Source organism: Panthera pardus, unplaced genomic scaffold, assembly GCF_024362965.1.
Source record: "Panthera pardus isolate Hobbes unplaced genomic scaffold, ASM2436296v1 HiC_scaffold_15, whole genome shotgun sequence".
Lineage (NCBI taxonomy): Eukaryota > Metazoa > Chordata > Mammalia > Carnivora > Felidae > Panthera > Panthera pardus.
Window position 1 is genome coordinate 88092062 of NW_026526710.1, and position 16117 is coordinate 88108178.

A 16117-nucleotide genomic window follows, 5' to 3' on the forward strand; every position below is an offset into this window, starting at 1 on the left:
GTGTTTATACTGACAGTAAAAGTGGGGCTTTAATGTCAGGCAGCGAACAGAAAACAATCTGATCTTTGTTCTCTAGGGTTTAGAACAAAACCCCTTTTGTCCAGAACCGTGCAGGGTACCTGGGGAAGTGATCCAGGCCGACGCAGCTGGGGTCACTTGAACGCGTGCGTGTGCAGGGAGAAGGGGGTGGTGGGGGCGGCCCCCTGCACCGTGTGGTGGCTTCGGCATCCGGGGTATCTTGGCACGAGCCGTTGCAGATGAAGGGGTTCTGGGGGCTGGGACTCCGGGCCGGTGGGTCACATCTGGGGAGGGCTGCCCGCAGGTGGCCGGCAGAGGTCACCTTCTCGCCGCGTCCCCGCACGGCAGAGGAAGGTCTCTCTCTTCCCTGTAGGATCAGGGCTCCCCGGACTTCATTCAGCCATCATTGCCCCCTGAAGGGCCGTCTCCAAATACCAGCTGTGGCGAGGCTGGGCCTTAAACCTATGGGTTTGGGGGACACAGTGTGGTTAGTCGCAGTGTCTCTGGCCTATCCGAGGCCAAAGAGCGGGGCCCTGACTCGCGAACCCCCACTTCTCCCAGTGCCAGCAGAGGCAGGGGTTTGCAAATGGGGGCACGCACCAGTAGCCCCCACATGCGGACTGCCCATGTGGCCCCCTTGCCATTTGCTGGGTAGGTGGGACTCTGTCCTGGGGATAGGGAAGCAGGCCCATAGGACTTAGGCAGTTAGCCAGTGACTGTGCAGCCCGTGGGTCACTGCAGGACTCAGGCCCCCCGTCTGTGTGTGCTCCCCGAGGTACGGGCCTCTCGTCCCCCCTTCCGTGTGTGCAGCAGGCCGCACATCTAGGAAGGAATATTTAAAAGGAAAGGCACAGATGGGAATTGTGCTTTCTGCTCACCAGCTTTGGGACTGGAGAGCGTTTCACAGCTCGTGTCCTGCTTCGTCAATCGGAATCTGAGTACTGGGTCAGGTGCTGGGGCCACGAGATCGCTGCTGTTTGGGGACCCAGGACTCGAAGAACGGCTTTGCTTTCAGGTAGCTGAGGTGCTGATGGGGGGGTGCGGAGTTCCCCCGACGTTTCCATTACAAACGGGAAGCGCCTTTGTCTTCTCGGGCCCCTGAGCTGGAGGGTTGGCCCAAACAGCATCTCGAAATTGAATTGCTCGACTTTGCTCTTCAGCAAGAGGACAGGGTGTGTCTGATCATGGGCAGGACATGGGGAAGACTTGGGACGGCTGGTCTGGTGTAAGAGGGGACCGTGTCCCCCTGTCCGCTTGGGGGAGGCCATCACATGTGTCCGTACTGGCTCACAGGCCTCGGGATGGTCTGAGCGTTTTCTGGAGGGAGTCCCGTCACGTTGCTCTGGGCCAGCTGTGGGAGCTGGTCCCGGCCACTCTCCATCCAGGTCCCGACCGTCTCCATCCAGGAGGGGTCCTGGGGGTCAGGGACTGCCTGGGGGCCAAAGCCCTGACCCTGCTGTTGGGTCCTGCTACATCACCTGCTGAAATTGTCAGTGGCGGCCATTTGGCACCTGCATGGAATCCCTAGGTGAGAGGGAGTGGCTGACCCGAAGGCCTGGCCGTCTCGGGGGAGACCGTGAGCCTGGCTGGGTGTGTGCACTGCGCACTCCGCTCGAGGGGCACGTGGATGGGGTGGATGGGGTGGGATGGGGCGGCCACGCCTGGGGACCCACGTGTCCACCCTGGGTCCCACCCTGCGGAGCAAGGCGCACACTCACTGCTTGATCTCCTGTGTGAGACACAACAGCACAGCCCATGTGCGAACCACGTGTGGGCCACGAGGCCCGTGCTTGGATGCCCCAAAGCACCCGAACCTGACGAGCAGCAGGGAATCTGCTTGGAGCGATTCGAGGGAGGTGGCCGGCACTGCCTTGAGCCCCGCCTGACCTAACCTGGGGCTCTGAGGAGAGCCCTGCTCTGCCCACAGGAACAGGAAGCCACTGCTGGGGGGGGGGGGGGGTCGGGCCCATTTGCCAGACATGGGGTTTCTTCGAGCCAGGCCAGGATGTTCTGCAATGGTCTTTGGCCCACAGATGGCCATTGCAGGGGCTGTGGGTGGAGTGGGGTCCTTGCGGAGAGGCATGCCTGCCACACGGCCCAGGAGAGAAGGCGCTGCAGCCTGGGGACCAGAGGTCCTGTTCGGGGGCAAAGCCCCTCCTGAGACAGCCGCCCTTTGCCAGGGCACGGGGTGCCCGGCTTCGGGGGGCCGAGGGGACGTCTGTGCTCTCTCCTCCGCAGAACGCGGTCGCCGCGCTCGGGGTGTGAACGCCAGCACGGCCGGGGCAGCACCCCACCTCTTCCATGAGAACAGGCTTTGTGAGCGGCGGCCGCCTTCGAGATTAACACTAATCTCTGGCACGTTTGCTGTAACGAATCTGGATTATAAACTCGCCTCCTGTCCCGGCCCCCCGCCCAGGCCAGCGAGGTGGACGGCGGCAAGGAACCAGACGTGGCGTCACACAAGCGCCAGGTCTGGAAGGAAGCTGCCCTCGGCCGTGGCCGCGGCCCCCCAGCGCTTTCCGCACCGCCCAGGGCCCCGCGCGGCCCCTTTCTTCCCTCGCTAATAGGAAACAGGAGGCGGCGTCTTGCTCTGATTTACAGCGAGGACGCGCGTTTCCTTTGAAATCCAACACAAGAAGTGTGATTTAGACGCTGGATGTTCATGCTTGGAGCCCCTGAAGGTGCCACGGGGACGGCGGGAACCGTGGCTGCCGCGTGGATGTCCCGCGTCCCCGGGCCTGGTTCCCAGAGCACACCCGCCCCTGTGTCTGCCGCCCTTCGCCTGTGGTCGGGCCTCTCCTCCCGTGGCTCCCACCCCCCGGCCCAGAGCCCCGGGGTCTCTCTCTTGGTGGCTCCTCTGTGACCCGTGGTCCCTGGCCCGTGTGGGGCCCTCGAGCACAGGGGGGGCCGCCGTGTCAGTTTATTCCCTGAGGGAGCCTGTCCAGGGGCTTTAGGCAGAGGTCAGGCCCACCTCATGAGGTTGGTGGGGTCTCGGCTGCAAACACAGGAGGGACGTGGGCACTGGGCACCGCAGTACCGAGGAGCCCATGGGGGCCAGGCCGGCTGGACGGGGTGCGGTCCAGCCCCATGGCGTCAGTCCTGCCACGACTCTCCACTGCCCCCCACACCATTGGACGGTGACCCGTGTCCTGTGGGGCAAGCCCCATGCTGCGAAAGCTTTTCCAGAAGGTCCTGGGGAGCCCGGTGACACGGGAGTTAATGCCGGTGCCACCGGGAGGCCTTAAACAGGTCATAAACAGCATGCACGAGCCAGCAGACCCCAGCTCGCCCCTGCCCGCCGAGGGCGGCAGCCGGGCCTCTGACCAGCCTCCCGGGGTCCCCGGTTCTGGCCGCTCGCACCGAGCCCCATCCCTCCGTGGCGGCTGAGTTGCGCTGGCCGGCCTTTCCCGGCAGCTGGTTTGCCTGTGCGGTTCTGAGGCTCAGTGCAGACGGGATAGGAGTTTTTAAAGAGCTCAGGGGACACCTCGCGGGAGAGACGGGCGGGCCCCGTGCCTGGCTAGAAATCCAGTGCGGTGAAGACAGAGTCCCAGTAGGGTTTCATTTAATCCGCCAGACATGTACGTGTTCTCAAGATCAGGAACTTGAAAGCTACCCAGCGAATTCGGAATTTAACCTCCGCCATTCGTTCGCCGGCACGTCGCCGCTGGACCGAGTTCCTGGGGCCCCGCCAGAAGGTGAAGGCCTGTCTGCCTCTCTGGGCCTGACTGTCGCCTGGGCCGTTCCGGATTCGCAGTGTGCGGGAAGCAGGCCGGGGCGGTCCTGCCTGGGAACACTGTCACCCTGCAGGCCGCGTCCCCTGCCACCCGGCACTTTGGGTGTGACGTGAGCGGGGGCCCAGCACTGTGCCCTGTTAGCCATGGGGCAGCTGGAGGTCCAGCTCCCCGCCCCACCTTGGGGAGGCCGCGTCAGGCCGCGCCGCACGGCACAGCCTCTCCCCAGAGGCGGAGGCCCCGCAGCTGGGGGGGGGGGGGGGGGGGGAGGGGCTCGATGGCAGAAACCCCGGCCACGGCAGCTCCAGAGTCAGTGGTGGCCACTGCTGGGTGGACGGAAGTTAACAGAGAGTCCCCAGGGGCGCGAGGGCTTCTGAGGGGCCACCCGACACGGCCACTGTTCCCACACACGCGCACGGACGCTGGAGCCTAGGGACGCACTGCGCCTCAGGTGGGGCCAGCCGGGGACTCCTGGGCCAGGGGCACCGTGGCCCCCGTGAGGAGCAAGGCCCACTCTTCCGCACGCGCACCCAGGCCCTCGCGGGTCCTGGCTCCTCCCAGAGACCCGTGACGGTGGCCCAGAGCACGTGTGATGGACACGCGGCGATAAAACGCCACCCCGAGAAGAGCTGCGCTTCCTGGGTCTCTCCTGCGGCCAACCGCGCTGGGCCTCGCCCGCAACCAGAGCCCTGCCCCCCGGGTCCCGCGGAAGAGAGTGCGCTCACCCGGCAAGAGTGCAAGAGCGGTGCGCGTGTAGCGGCCCTTGGGGACACGCGGCTGACGCACACCTGCCCGGCGCCCCCACGGTGCCCGGTGTGAACGCCACCCCTCGCTCTGCTGCTCTCTGTCCGGCCCTCCTGCCCCCAAAAACGCGAAGCAAAAGAGAGCGATCCTGTGGCGAGCCCCGGGAGCCGAGCACCAGGACTTGGCGGCTCTGAGGGGAACTAGACGCCCGGGAACCTGCCGGTCACATAGCGCGGGCGCCGTCTTCGAACGGAGATCAGATGGAACCCGCCACCACCTCAGGGCCCTGCCTCGCAGGCGCTGCTGCGTAGGAAGCGGCCCTGCCGTCCACGGCGGCCGGCAGGTCTCGGGGCGCGGACGTGCTCTAGTGAGGGCCGAGGCCGGGGCCACGCGGCCCACAGGCTGGTTCCCCCAGTGCGGCGGACCCCACCGCCACGCATCCCTCACGCGTCCGCCTCCTAGGAAGAGAGGGGAGGGTGGGTGGGAGGGTCTCGAGACAGCCCCTCACCCAGGAGACCTTCGGCCGCGTGGGTGACCGTCGCGGCACCAGGTGCGCCGTGAGCCGGCTTTGGGGAACAGGCGAGGAGGCGGGGCCCGGGGAGCGCGCGGGGGGAAGGAGGTGCGGGAAGGTGGGAGGACGGAGCGGGTCCCGCGAAAACCCACAGCACACCCGCCCCGTTTTGGAAGCCGGAGCCGCTTGTGCCGTGTGGCCCAGGTCTGGCGGAGAGGACGGGCCGCTGTCCTGCTGTCTGCCTCACGGCCCTGCTTCCCGGCGCGGGGGGACGGGACGGCCCAGAGCCGCACCCCGGCTGCGTGGCCGGGGTGGCCTGTGGCTCCGAGGCGGCTGCCCCACGGAGCCGCCTGGGTGGGCGCGTTCTCCCCGCACGTCAGAGGCTTCCCCCCGCCGTGTAGTCGCGGACCGTTTCTCTCGGGGTTTCCGGACATCTCCGCGCCACCTCGGTGCGTGTTCGAGTTCACCGACCGTGCAGACGTTTATCAGATAGGGCGTCGGTAGCAGGAGGAAGGCGGTTGTACATCCAAGTTAAAATTTTCGCTTTGATTGCTACAAATCCGCGGGCCCTTGGGTCCAAAGCTTCTACTGCAGTTTGCAAATGGATTTTTATAGCACATTAGTGCTGGGGGGGATTCCAAGCAAAACAGTGTTCTCAGTATTAGAACCAGCTGCAGCTTTCTGGAGACGGTGACTCACACCCTCCTCTTAATTGGGTGGGAGAACCAGGCGGAGACGCACGGGGACTCAGGACGCTGTTTATTTTGCGAGGGCGTCCTGGCCACAGCCCGCCCCATCCCCCACCCATCACGGCGTCCGCAGCCCGTGTTTATTCCTCTCCTTTCCTTCTTGCAGCTCCAACCATAAAAACAGAGCCCGCAGACGACCACGAGCCCGCCCTGACCTGTGGGCCAGGGGGCCAGGGCCTGAGCCCGCTCCCGCAGCCACGCTTCAGCCAGCAGCTCGTGGTGCCACCCGACCCGGGCTCCTGCCTGGTGGCCGGCTTCCCGCCCTGTCCTCAGAGAAGCACCGTGGTGTCGCCGCCACCCGGCACCGGCCAGGAGCTCCACGACCTGTCTTCCGCTGCCTACGGCAAGGGCACGGCCAGCCAGGGCCACGGTCACCTTGGACTTCAGCGGCCGGCCGGAGGGGTGCTCGCCGTTCGGGAGACGCCAAGGCCTGTGGGCGTGCACCCCGGGCCCCCCCAGCAGCCGCCCCCCGCCCTGCTGCAACCACAGGTGAGTGCACGGCTGAGCAGCGGCTGTCCCCTGGGCCTCCGGCCAGCTCTCTGTCCTGACAGCCCCTCCTCCTCACCACCGTCCGGTACCCAAGAGCCGACCTGTTTGCAGTCCTGCAGCCCTACCCGCCCATCCGAGATGGGCCGCCAGCAGCACCGACTGCCGAAGGCTCCGAGGAGCGAGTCTGCAGCCCCCCGGCCCCCGCCGCTGCCCGAGGTGCGTGAGGACAGTAGTCATAGTCTGGCTCCCTTTCCCGTAACGGTCAAGCGAGAGCCTCAGGAGCTGGACCAGCTGTACCTGGACGACGGTAAGTGCCCGTGGCCGTAGGTGCGCTCAGCCTGGCGCCGTGTCTGTGAGTGTGACGAGGAGGGGTGTGCGCCTCAGCCACCCGGCGGGGGAGCGCGCCCGGCACGCGCGTCCGCGCTCCGGGCGCGTCCTGCGGGTGGCGCGCTGCCTGCCGCGCGGCTCCGCTCCGTCACCCCGCCTGGATGTCCCCGTGGTGCCGGTGGCCGCAGACCCGCAGGACCAACGCGGCACCAGGCGGAACAAGTTCTGTTTGAAGAGGCTGCCCCGGCACGTGGCTTCGGGTCAAGCTTTCTCGCTTCTTAGCACCTTAAGGGCCTCCCGGGCTGAGTGAATGATGTTTAAACGGCGGCTTAGCTGAAAGTGGTGAACGTTCTGTGGCGCACCGCTCCGGTCAGGCGCCTGGCGGAAGGGTGATAAGGAGCCGGGCTGCCCCTGAACGGGGACTCACAGCCCCCTGTGTGGGACCCGCCCCCGCCAAGCACACGGGCTCTGTCACCATCCAGCGTGCCACATCAGGGTGGTTCGGAAGGGAAGGGCCCTCAGGACACCTGCAGTCAGGCTGGTGGCAGGCAAGTCCACGTGCTGGGGTCTGTCCACACAAGGAGGGCAGAAGATACCCCATTGTTCTTAGCGCGATCGCTCCGCAGAGTTCTCTTTCCTGCAGGACAATGTGCTGCCTGAGCCCAGTGCAGGCAGGTGGCACACTCGCGCTCGTTCACCTGACCGCGGGTGGCTCAGGCATGTGTCCAGAGGCCCCGTGGTCTGCTCAGTACAGTGGGCCCGGTCAGTGCCTCCACAGGCCCTGTGTGGATTGCGAGCGGGTGCCGGGCCCGGTCAGCGGGTCCATGGGTCCACGGTCCCTGCGTGGATTGCGAGCGGGTGCCGGGCCCGGTCAGCGGGTCCACGGGTCCATTGTCCCTGCGTGGATTGCGAGCGGGTGCCGGGCCTGGTCAGTGGGTCTACGGGCCCTGCGTAGATTGTGAGTGGGTGCTGGGCCCGGTCAGCGGGTCCACGGGTCCACGGTCCCTGCGTGGATTGCGAGCGGGTGCCGGGCCTGGTCAACGGGTCCATGGTCCCTGTGTGGATTGTGAGCGGGTGCCGGGCCTGGTCAGCGGGTCCACGGGCCCTGCGTGGATTGCGAGCGGGTGCCGGGCCCGGTCAGTGGGTCCACGGTCCCTGCGTGGATTGCGAGCGGGTGCCGGGCCTGGTCAACGGGTCCATGGTCCCTGCGTGGATTGCGAGTGGGTGCCGGGCCCGATCAGCGGGTCCACGGGCCCTGTGTGGATTGCGAATGGGTGCCGGGCCTGGTCAGCGGGTCCACGGGTCCACGGTCCCTGCGTGGATTGCGAGCGGGTGCCGGGCCTGGTCAACGGGTCCACGGGCCCTGCGTGGATTGCGAGTGGGTGCCGGGCCTGGTCAGCGGGTCCACGGGTCCACGGTCCCTGCGTGGATTGCGAGCGGGTGCCGGGCCTGGTCAGCGGGTCCACGGGTCCACGGTCCCTGCGTGGATTGCGAGCGGGTGCCGGGCCTGGTCAACGGGTCCACGGGCCCTGCGTGGATTGCGAGTGGGTGCCGGGCCTGGTCAGCGGGTCCACGGGTCCACGGTCCCTGCGTGGATTGCGAGCGGGTGCCGGGCCTGGTCAGCGGGTCCACGGGTCCACGGTCCCTGCGTGGATTGCGAGCGGGTGCCGGGCCTGGTCAACGGGTCCACGGGCCCTGCGTGGATTGCGAGTGGGTACTGGGCCCGGTCAGCGGGTCCATGGTCCCTGCGTGGATTGCGAGCGGGTGCCGGGCCCGGTCAGTGGGTCCACGGTCCCTGCGTGGATTGTGAGTGGGTGCCGGGCCCGATCAGCGGGTCCACGGGTCCATGGTCCCTGCGTGGATTGCGAGCGGGTGCCGGCCCCGGTCAGCGGGTCCACGGGTCCATGGTCCCTGCGTGGATTGCGAGCGGGTGCCGGGCCTGGTCAGCGGGTCCACGGGCCCTCCGTGGATTGCGAGTGGGTGCCGGGCCCGGTCAGCGGGTCCACGGGTCCACGGGCCCTGCATGGATTGCAAGTGGGTGCCGGGCCTGGTCAGCGGTGCTTCTTGTCTCCTCGGGTAGAAGCTTTACTGGGCCCAGATGCGCACGTCCCCTGCTGCTGGACTAAGGTGGGGCTGAGAGCTCGGGGCAGTGCTGGGCACATGGCCTCCTGCTCCCCAGCCTCCGTGGTCAAGGCCTTGCAGCCTCCTTTAGTCGTCGTCCCTAAAAGTAACAGCCAAATATGGTAGGCTCGTCCCTCTCACCACAGCTGTTTCAGTGAATGTCCCATTTTCACCGTTCGTATCGTACGGGCTTCCCCGTGGCAGAGCTGCAGGCATCCTGTCGGAAGAGCGTTCCCTTCTGATGCTGCTGTTCCAGAAGCGGACGGTGCTTATGGGCCCGTCCCACCTAACCGGCAGGTGCAGCCTGGCAGGGGGACCCATGAGCCTTCAAGGCAGTGCAACCCCAGCCCCAGCCTCCGAGCACCAGTGTTTGCCCTTGGCTCGGTGACCCAGGGCTTTGCAGACTCCTGTCTGCTGGGGTGACCCGGGGCCTGCCCTCTGTCTGCTGGGGTGACCCGGGGCCTGCCCCGGCTTCTCCATCCCCAACTTGAGGCTACGAGCTTTCAGGTACTTTTGTTCCATAAACGTTCCACCTTCAATCCTGGAGCCCCCTTGTGGCGTGTGCCTGCCGGCTCCTACGGGAGACCAGGTCCCTCCTCCTTCCCGAGGTGCAGGCCCTGACGAACTCTCAGGGACACCCCAGAAGCCGGCGGTCCGTCCTTCAGAACCGCACTCTGGGTCCACAGCTGCCCTCGGCAACCTCAGGAGGTTTATCACCGGCGGGAGGTGGCGGCGCCGGGTCCCTGTGGGTACCTGCGCTGCATCCGGTCCCCTGAGGCGCATCAGGCCCGAGGCGGCCAAGCTCCCTGCCTGCCTTCTCAGTGCTCCGTGCGGTCTCGGGAGGTTCTGGCCTGGCCCTGGGGCCGGGAGGGCCCAAGGGTCTTGGCCGAATCTCCAGTGCCTTCAGGAAAGCACAGAAGACCGGCCGGGCAGGCTCTCCATTCGGCTTTGCTGCCCGAGTGTCTTGAGGTCAGAGGCGGTCTTGTTAGGGGTGAGGGGGTAGGGGCCACCTGGGAGGTGCGTGTGATGGGGGTGTCCTGCGCCCGGTGAGTCCACAGGTGTAGGATCTGTTCTCAAGAGGGTGCCGTGGCCCCGGCGAGTCTCTGGGTGCTGCCCAACTAGAGCTCACCTGAGTGGGTGTTGGATTTGGTGGGGAGGGCAGAGCTGATGGGGGGGTCCTCCTCCAGGCCCCTGGTCCCACGGGGCCGCCGGCCGCACTCGCGTAGCACTGACTCCCGTCTGCAGGGGCCCAGCCGTCAGCCTGGTGCTCGCTCACGGAGCAGGGCTCTGGGGCCACGCTCTACAAGGAGCCACCACCTCCCGGCTGGCTCCCAGTCCTGGCCTGACTCCCTCCATGGCGCCTGCCCCACCTTTCCCGCACTACCTGTCACCCACCCACCGTCATCAGCTGCTGTACCCTCACTGGGTGGGGGGGGGGGGGGTAGTCTCACACCTCCATCCGCTTTGTGAGGTCACTTTCTCAGGGATCTTTCCTTCTTCATCCAAACATCCTGCCTCGGTCTCCCTGGGCATCTCCTCCTGCTCTGAGCCTCAGCCCTGCCCCCCTGACAGCAGCCGTCTGCCCACTGGCCTTTCTTGGTGGTGCTTGTGGTCCTGGGCCCCCTGGGCAGCGGCTCTGAGAGCCCGCCCGTGAGGCTGCACGCAAAGGCGTTCCCTCTGCCTCCGTTTGGGGCTGGATTTATGGGCCCTTATTTCCACAAAGGCCCCATAATCCGAGGCCGGCTGTAAACAAAGCTTTTCAGTTTTAGCTCATGAGAGCGTTCCCGGGAGATGTTTATTGTTATTTTTGTCGTTGTTGTTATTTTTTGGTCAGAACTGGGATCGCGGTGAAGGCAAGGGCACCGCAAGCTTCCGTAGCAAGCAGATAACGTGTTTATAGAAATACGCGCGCTTTTTCACTCGCGCACGCCGACGCGTGCTGTTCCCCCTCTGCCCTGGTGGTCCTCGCTCAAACCTTGAGCAGCTGAGGAGTAGACGCTAGACTCGGACCCCTTACAGACATGGCCCTGATACGTCCCCCTCTGGGTCCTTCCAGAACCGGTGGTGGGTGGAGGGGACGAACCTGGGACCGCCTTTCCTGAGGCTGACAGAGACCAGTGGGGAGCACACACTGTGCTCCTGGGGCTCAGCCTCACACCGGCCCAGGCTTCCCTCCAGCGCGGCTTCTAGGCCCAGAGGCCAGAGTTGGCCACGCACGCAGGCCCGGGAGGTAAGCACCGAGGGCTCTGGGCTCTGCGGCTTCTCCCTGGCAGTCCGGGCACACACGTGGCCTGGCCCAGGTGTTCGTCCGCCACCAGGAAAGCGGATGGAACGATCGTCACTCTGTGTGGCTGGAGACTATGTGCCCACAGGCCGTTAGGAGGCAGAGTGGGCCCAGCCCCTTCTTGCGGTCCGAGTGAGGACAGAGTGCCGTGTCCTCGTGCCAGGGTGAGTGACTCCGTCCACTCAGGTGGCACGGGCTCTCGGGAGGATCTGGAGGCAGGATCTCCGTGGCAGCCTTGGCTCCCTGGAACCCAGGACCCTCTCACGAGAGCCACGATACGAACGTGGTCGGAAGACGGTTTAATGCAGGGTAAAGGCCCACGTCGCGGGCACGGCACCCGAGCCCGGAGCCCCCCATCGGAATGCCGAGGGACGTCTAGGGCCGGGTTCAAACAGGCGCCCTCCCGATGGGCCGAGGGGAGGGCACGCAGGTGTCGTGGGCGGGTGTGGGCCTCGACTCAGAAGGCTCTCCGCAAGCCTGCAGGACCTGTGTTGCCCCAACAGTCTGATCCTGTGCCAGCCCCCCCCCCCCCCCGCCATTTTAACAGCTCACCTGAGGGGGGTTTTAGAGAATTAACTTGCCAAACGGGCAGTGTCATGCTCTGCCCCTTCCGGGTTGAGGGAAGGTTCGGAGAGAGCTTGCGTACCGCCTGGGTGGGAGAGGGGCCATGCCCACCACAGCCGACCTGGGGCCGGGGGGTCCTGCTGGCTGCTGCCATCTGAGCAGCTGCCCTGCTGGCGCTTCCCCCGCCTTGGCCTACGGGAGCCCCCCAACACCCCCTGGAGCTGCAGCCCTGAACCTAGTTGTGCCTCCCCTCCCCCTCCCCCCCATGCCCGCCCTACACGTGCCTCCCCTCCCCCCGAAGCCTGCCCCACACGTGCCTCCCCTTCCCCCCATGCCCACCCGACGCGTGCCTCCCCTTCCCCCAGTCCACACGTACCTCCCCTCCCCCCCACGCCCACCCCACGCGTGCCTCCCCTTCCCCCCACGCCCACCCCACGCGTGCCTCCCCTTCCCCCAGTCCACACGTACCTCCCCTCCCCCCCACGCCCACCCCAGACGTGCCTCCCCTCCCCCCACGCCCACCCCAGACGTGCCTCCCCTCCCCCCGCGTGCCTCCCCTCCCCCCCGCCCCACGCGTGTCTCCCCTCCCCCCAGCGCACGTGTGCCTCCCCTTCCCCACACGCCCTCTGCCCCAATTACTGGTGATTACACTGCCCTGGACCAGGCGTGAGTTGCCCTGCGCTTTGTTCACCCTGTGTCTTAAGACAATGGGACGCAGCGTCGCGGATTCAGCCCAAGGGCAGCTGTGACGATGAGGGTGGTGGTGCCCGGACCAGGTGCATCTTCCCTCTGTCTCTGGTCTGAATTTGCAGCCTGGAAATGGAATAAACAGCAAAAACCTAAATTAGAAAATCCGACACATTGATTTCAAGTGGCCTTGAAGTTAAAGAGCAAACACCTAGTCTTGGGCAGTTATGCAGCCGGCAGCAGGGAGGCTGGGGCGGCTATGATGGGGGGATACGCCCACTTTCCGGGGAGACCAGCAAGCCATGGGACAGTGGAACTGCGGGCCCGTGACAACCTGGTGGCAGTGAGGCCTTTTCCTAGAGGCCTACGGGCACCGTGGACTCCCACACGGCTCTCCGAGGGCCCCGTGGGCGGACAGGGCCTGGTCGGTGGAGGGCCTGCACGCGCCGGCCCCTGTGGTGACAAATCCGATAGCGGGGAGCACGGTGACGATCATCCCGGCCTTTCCCTCCGACCAGCAGAGTTTTCTGGAGCTCTCGTGTTCGCCTGATGGGGCCACGCAGGAGCTCTGACCTTCATGTAATTACATCGGGCGATGATGGCATGCTGGCTTCTGCACCACCATTCAGAAGTCGGGGACCGGGTGCTTTGGGGTTCTCCGCTGGCGTTTCGCTTGGGTTTTATTTTTGTTTTCTAGGAGCGTGTAATGAAAAAGTCAAGAACGGGGTTTCTGTCCAGTCGCCGGGAGTCTGGGGCACTTGCGGCACGTAAACGTCGCTGCCAGGGCGGCTCACGCTTGGGACCGCCCCTCGCGTGTGACCTGCTCTGTCTGCAGAGCGACGCCCTGGAACCTGGAGGGATTAACGCGTTACAGATTTCCGTTTGTCTTAAAGAATAACGTTAAGCATAAGAGAACTGGCCTGAAAACGAATCCCAACTTTTTTTTTTTTTTTTTTTTTTTTTAGAATTTGTTTTTCAGTTGTCTCTACTCTCAGGTTTTGTTTCAAAAGTATTTGGCCTGTAAAAGTATTTGGCCCTTCAGTTATAATTTGTTCTTTGGTGCAACAGTATTCACAGGATTTAAGCTCTCGATTTAGACTTCTCAATCATGGCAGAATCACAGGCATGTGTTTTCAAAAGATCCATGTTATGGGCCTTGTGCTGTTTCAAATGTAGATTTTTTTAAATCGGCCATAGAAGCTAGCCAGGAGCCCTTTCTGGGGTACGACCCTGTGAGTTCCCCGTGTGCAGAAGGCAGCTGTGTGGCCGTGCGCCCCCTGCGGTAACGGGTTGTCCGTGGCTTAGGCGAAAATGTGAGCAGCTCACACACGCGCACGTGTAACTGTCCGTGTGCCACGGCCTTTGGAAAGGTACCCTACGCGTTTCTGGAGCACACGGCGTTCACCGCGTGTTATGTGAACAGGACCCACACAAGAACTGCTTTTGCAGAAATGGGCACCTCCTTTGAGCTTTGCTGCTGACGCGCTTGCTCCCGAGGCGTTGGTGTGTCTGCGCCTTCGCCCCCGTTGTCACCCCCGCCCGCCCTGCAGCCTCAGCCACAATCGGCCCTTTCAGTCCCCGCCAGCAGCGCTCAGCCTTCCAGAAGTCTCCATGTCATTAAAACAACAAGCAGGTGGACCAGGCGGCCAGGATCGTGTCTGCCCGAGTCTGGGCTGTGAGTCCCCTGCTCTGCTCCCCCCTCTTCCCTCAGCCCAAGCTGCTCTGGGAGAGAACAGAATCTTTCCTCATGGAAAGTTTTACTGACCTGGCTTGGCACCCAAGGCTGGGGCCTCCCCCATTCCATTCGTGATGGAAAGAGTCTGTATCACGGTGATCAAACACGCGAGTCGTTAATACCGTGGATGGAGGCTACTGCGTGACGGGTAGAGGAATGAATTCAGCCACGCACATGATTCATTAGAGTCAGTCCTTCATGCACGTGGATGTGCACCTCGGAGTCTCGAGGCATAAAAATTACGCCCCACGCCACTGGAGACAGGGTCTGCTGTTGGTGGGTTGCAGGCTCTGAGAATGGGTTCTCTGGAGACCCCGCAGAGGGCTCTCCCAGCGCAGAAGTGAGTCCCCCAGGCCTGGCCTGAAGCTGCTGACCCAAGAAGCAGAGCCTCTAACGGGTCACTTCCAGGTACCGGAGCGCCTCACAGGGCCACGGCTTTTCCGACCCGCGCGCGCTCCTCGCGGGGCCCTCGGTCCGTGTGTGCGCGGAGCTGTGCGTCAAGGGACGGTGCGCCTCGTGGGGGTCAGATACGCAGACGTTGGTGTAAATATTTTAGGCTTTGTCCAGATAAACCGAAGTGTGACCCGGCAACTAGCAGAGACTGTTGGTCAGTGTGACGAAGGTCTCTCGAGTGGACGTGGGCAGCGCCCCAGCCCCGTGTTGCCGCTGTCTCAGAAGGTGCGTGCTTCCCCTTGGGAACCCGCTGCGGCCGACCCCCAGGGCAGCAGTGGTCAGGAGGCCGGGCCTCCGTGGAGGAAGAGGGGACAGAGAGCGGGGGGTCCGGGAGGCCTGCTGAGGAAGGCCCTCTAGAAGTAGCGAGCAGACACAGACCGGCACCCAGCCCGTAACCTGTCGGGCCGTGACGTCAGAGCATCTGCTCCTTCCGACGTGCCGCGGGGCCAGGCGGGCGAGGGGCCCTTCAGCTCGTGGGACGTGGGGGCTCCAGTGTCGGTGAGGTTCTGGGCACTTTCCTCCATTCTTACCTGGTATAGACATTACCTACAAGCATGGAGTGCTTTGAGTTATCTTGTTTCTGATGACGGTATCGTTCTAGAGTCTGCCTGCTTTCTGTGTACTTGGAGGGGGATCCGTGGGATTGCCGTCAGTGATATTTCCGCCTCTCCTCGCCGTCACGGGCCTTAGCTCGTTTCCCTCTTAGTATCAACTTGAGATGAAGAAATGGAGTTGGAGAGGGAAAGCAAAGGGAAGAGCCCAAGACCGCCATGGGGCTCAGCAGCCTTCCATCTACTTACGGCAGGAGCGCAGAGGACCCGCCAGCTGATGCCCAGACGTGACTGTGCTTGTGGGCAGCATGGGACGTGCTCGTGGTGCTTTTGTCCTCTGTCACGGGCAAGCTCTGAGTAGTCGCAGAGTGTGCGTGGACGAGCATTTCATGACTGCCATGCTGGTTCTTTCTGACTTCCTCCTGCAGAGAGCAGGGCACCTTTCTGAGAGTTCTTTAAATGGCTTTGTCTCTGCCACAGATCAAGTTGTACGACTCGGGCCTGGGCTCCGTGCCTTTTCTTTCTCTGAGGCTCGAGGCGCTTTCCTACTTGAGAATGAGCGCTCTTTACAGATACCTTCAGATCTGTGAGCCTGCGAATAGCACGCCACTGTGCCGCGTCACCAGAGCGTGAAGCTGTAAGGCAAAGCATTTAAGAGCATAATAGCCACATTCAAAAAGCACGGTTGGCGATCGACCGTCAGGGCCTGGCGTCTCTTTGGGGAGAGTGGTGACCAGGGCAGCGGAGGGCTCTGTCTACATCTGTCGGACAACTGTGTTTTTGTAAGAGCAGCCAGACTCTTCTGTAACTCAGGCCGGGCGCTGGGCTCTCCTGCCCCTGGAGCTGCAGGCAAAGAGACGGCTAGGCACGGACGCTTTTAAGCGATCTTCCTGACAGAAAAGTGTATTCTTACCTACGGATCCCTAAGGAACACTAAGTCACTGGCTCATGGGTGTCCGTCCCGTTCAGGCAGAGAAGAACACGGATGCTTGGAATTGTAGCAACATTCTTCCCGTCGGAACTGAGAAAGTCGTTCCCGACCGAGCATGACGCATCATTGTCAACAGAGAACCCACGTGCCAGTAACAGTACGGCGTTCGGTGCTTTTCAGACTGACTGTTTGCATACGTTCTCTCATTTCACATCTTCAGCC

At 63.9% G+C, this 16117-nt stretch overlaps 1 protein-coding gene across 4 annotated transcripts in view; it reads left to right on the forward strand.

Moving 5' to 3' along the window:
* NFATC1 (nuclear factor of activated T cells 1) overlaps positions 1-16117 on the forward strand; it is a 106295-nt gene that overhangs the window by 68755 nt on the left and 21423 nt on the right. For 2 of the 4 annotated variants that reach the window (XM_019423609.2, XM_019423612.2), the window contains exons 9-10: positions 5860-6242; positions 6354-6549. The exons of 1 other annotated variant lie outside the window; for it this stretch is intronic. In XM_019423609.2, coding sequence (XP_019279154.1) covers positions 5860-6242; positions 6354-6549 — 579 coding nt within the window. The remainder of the gene's footprint in view (positions 1-5859; positions 6243-6353; positions 6550-16117) is intronic. One more of the 4 variants, XM_019423610.2, reaches the window with a different exon arrangement.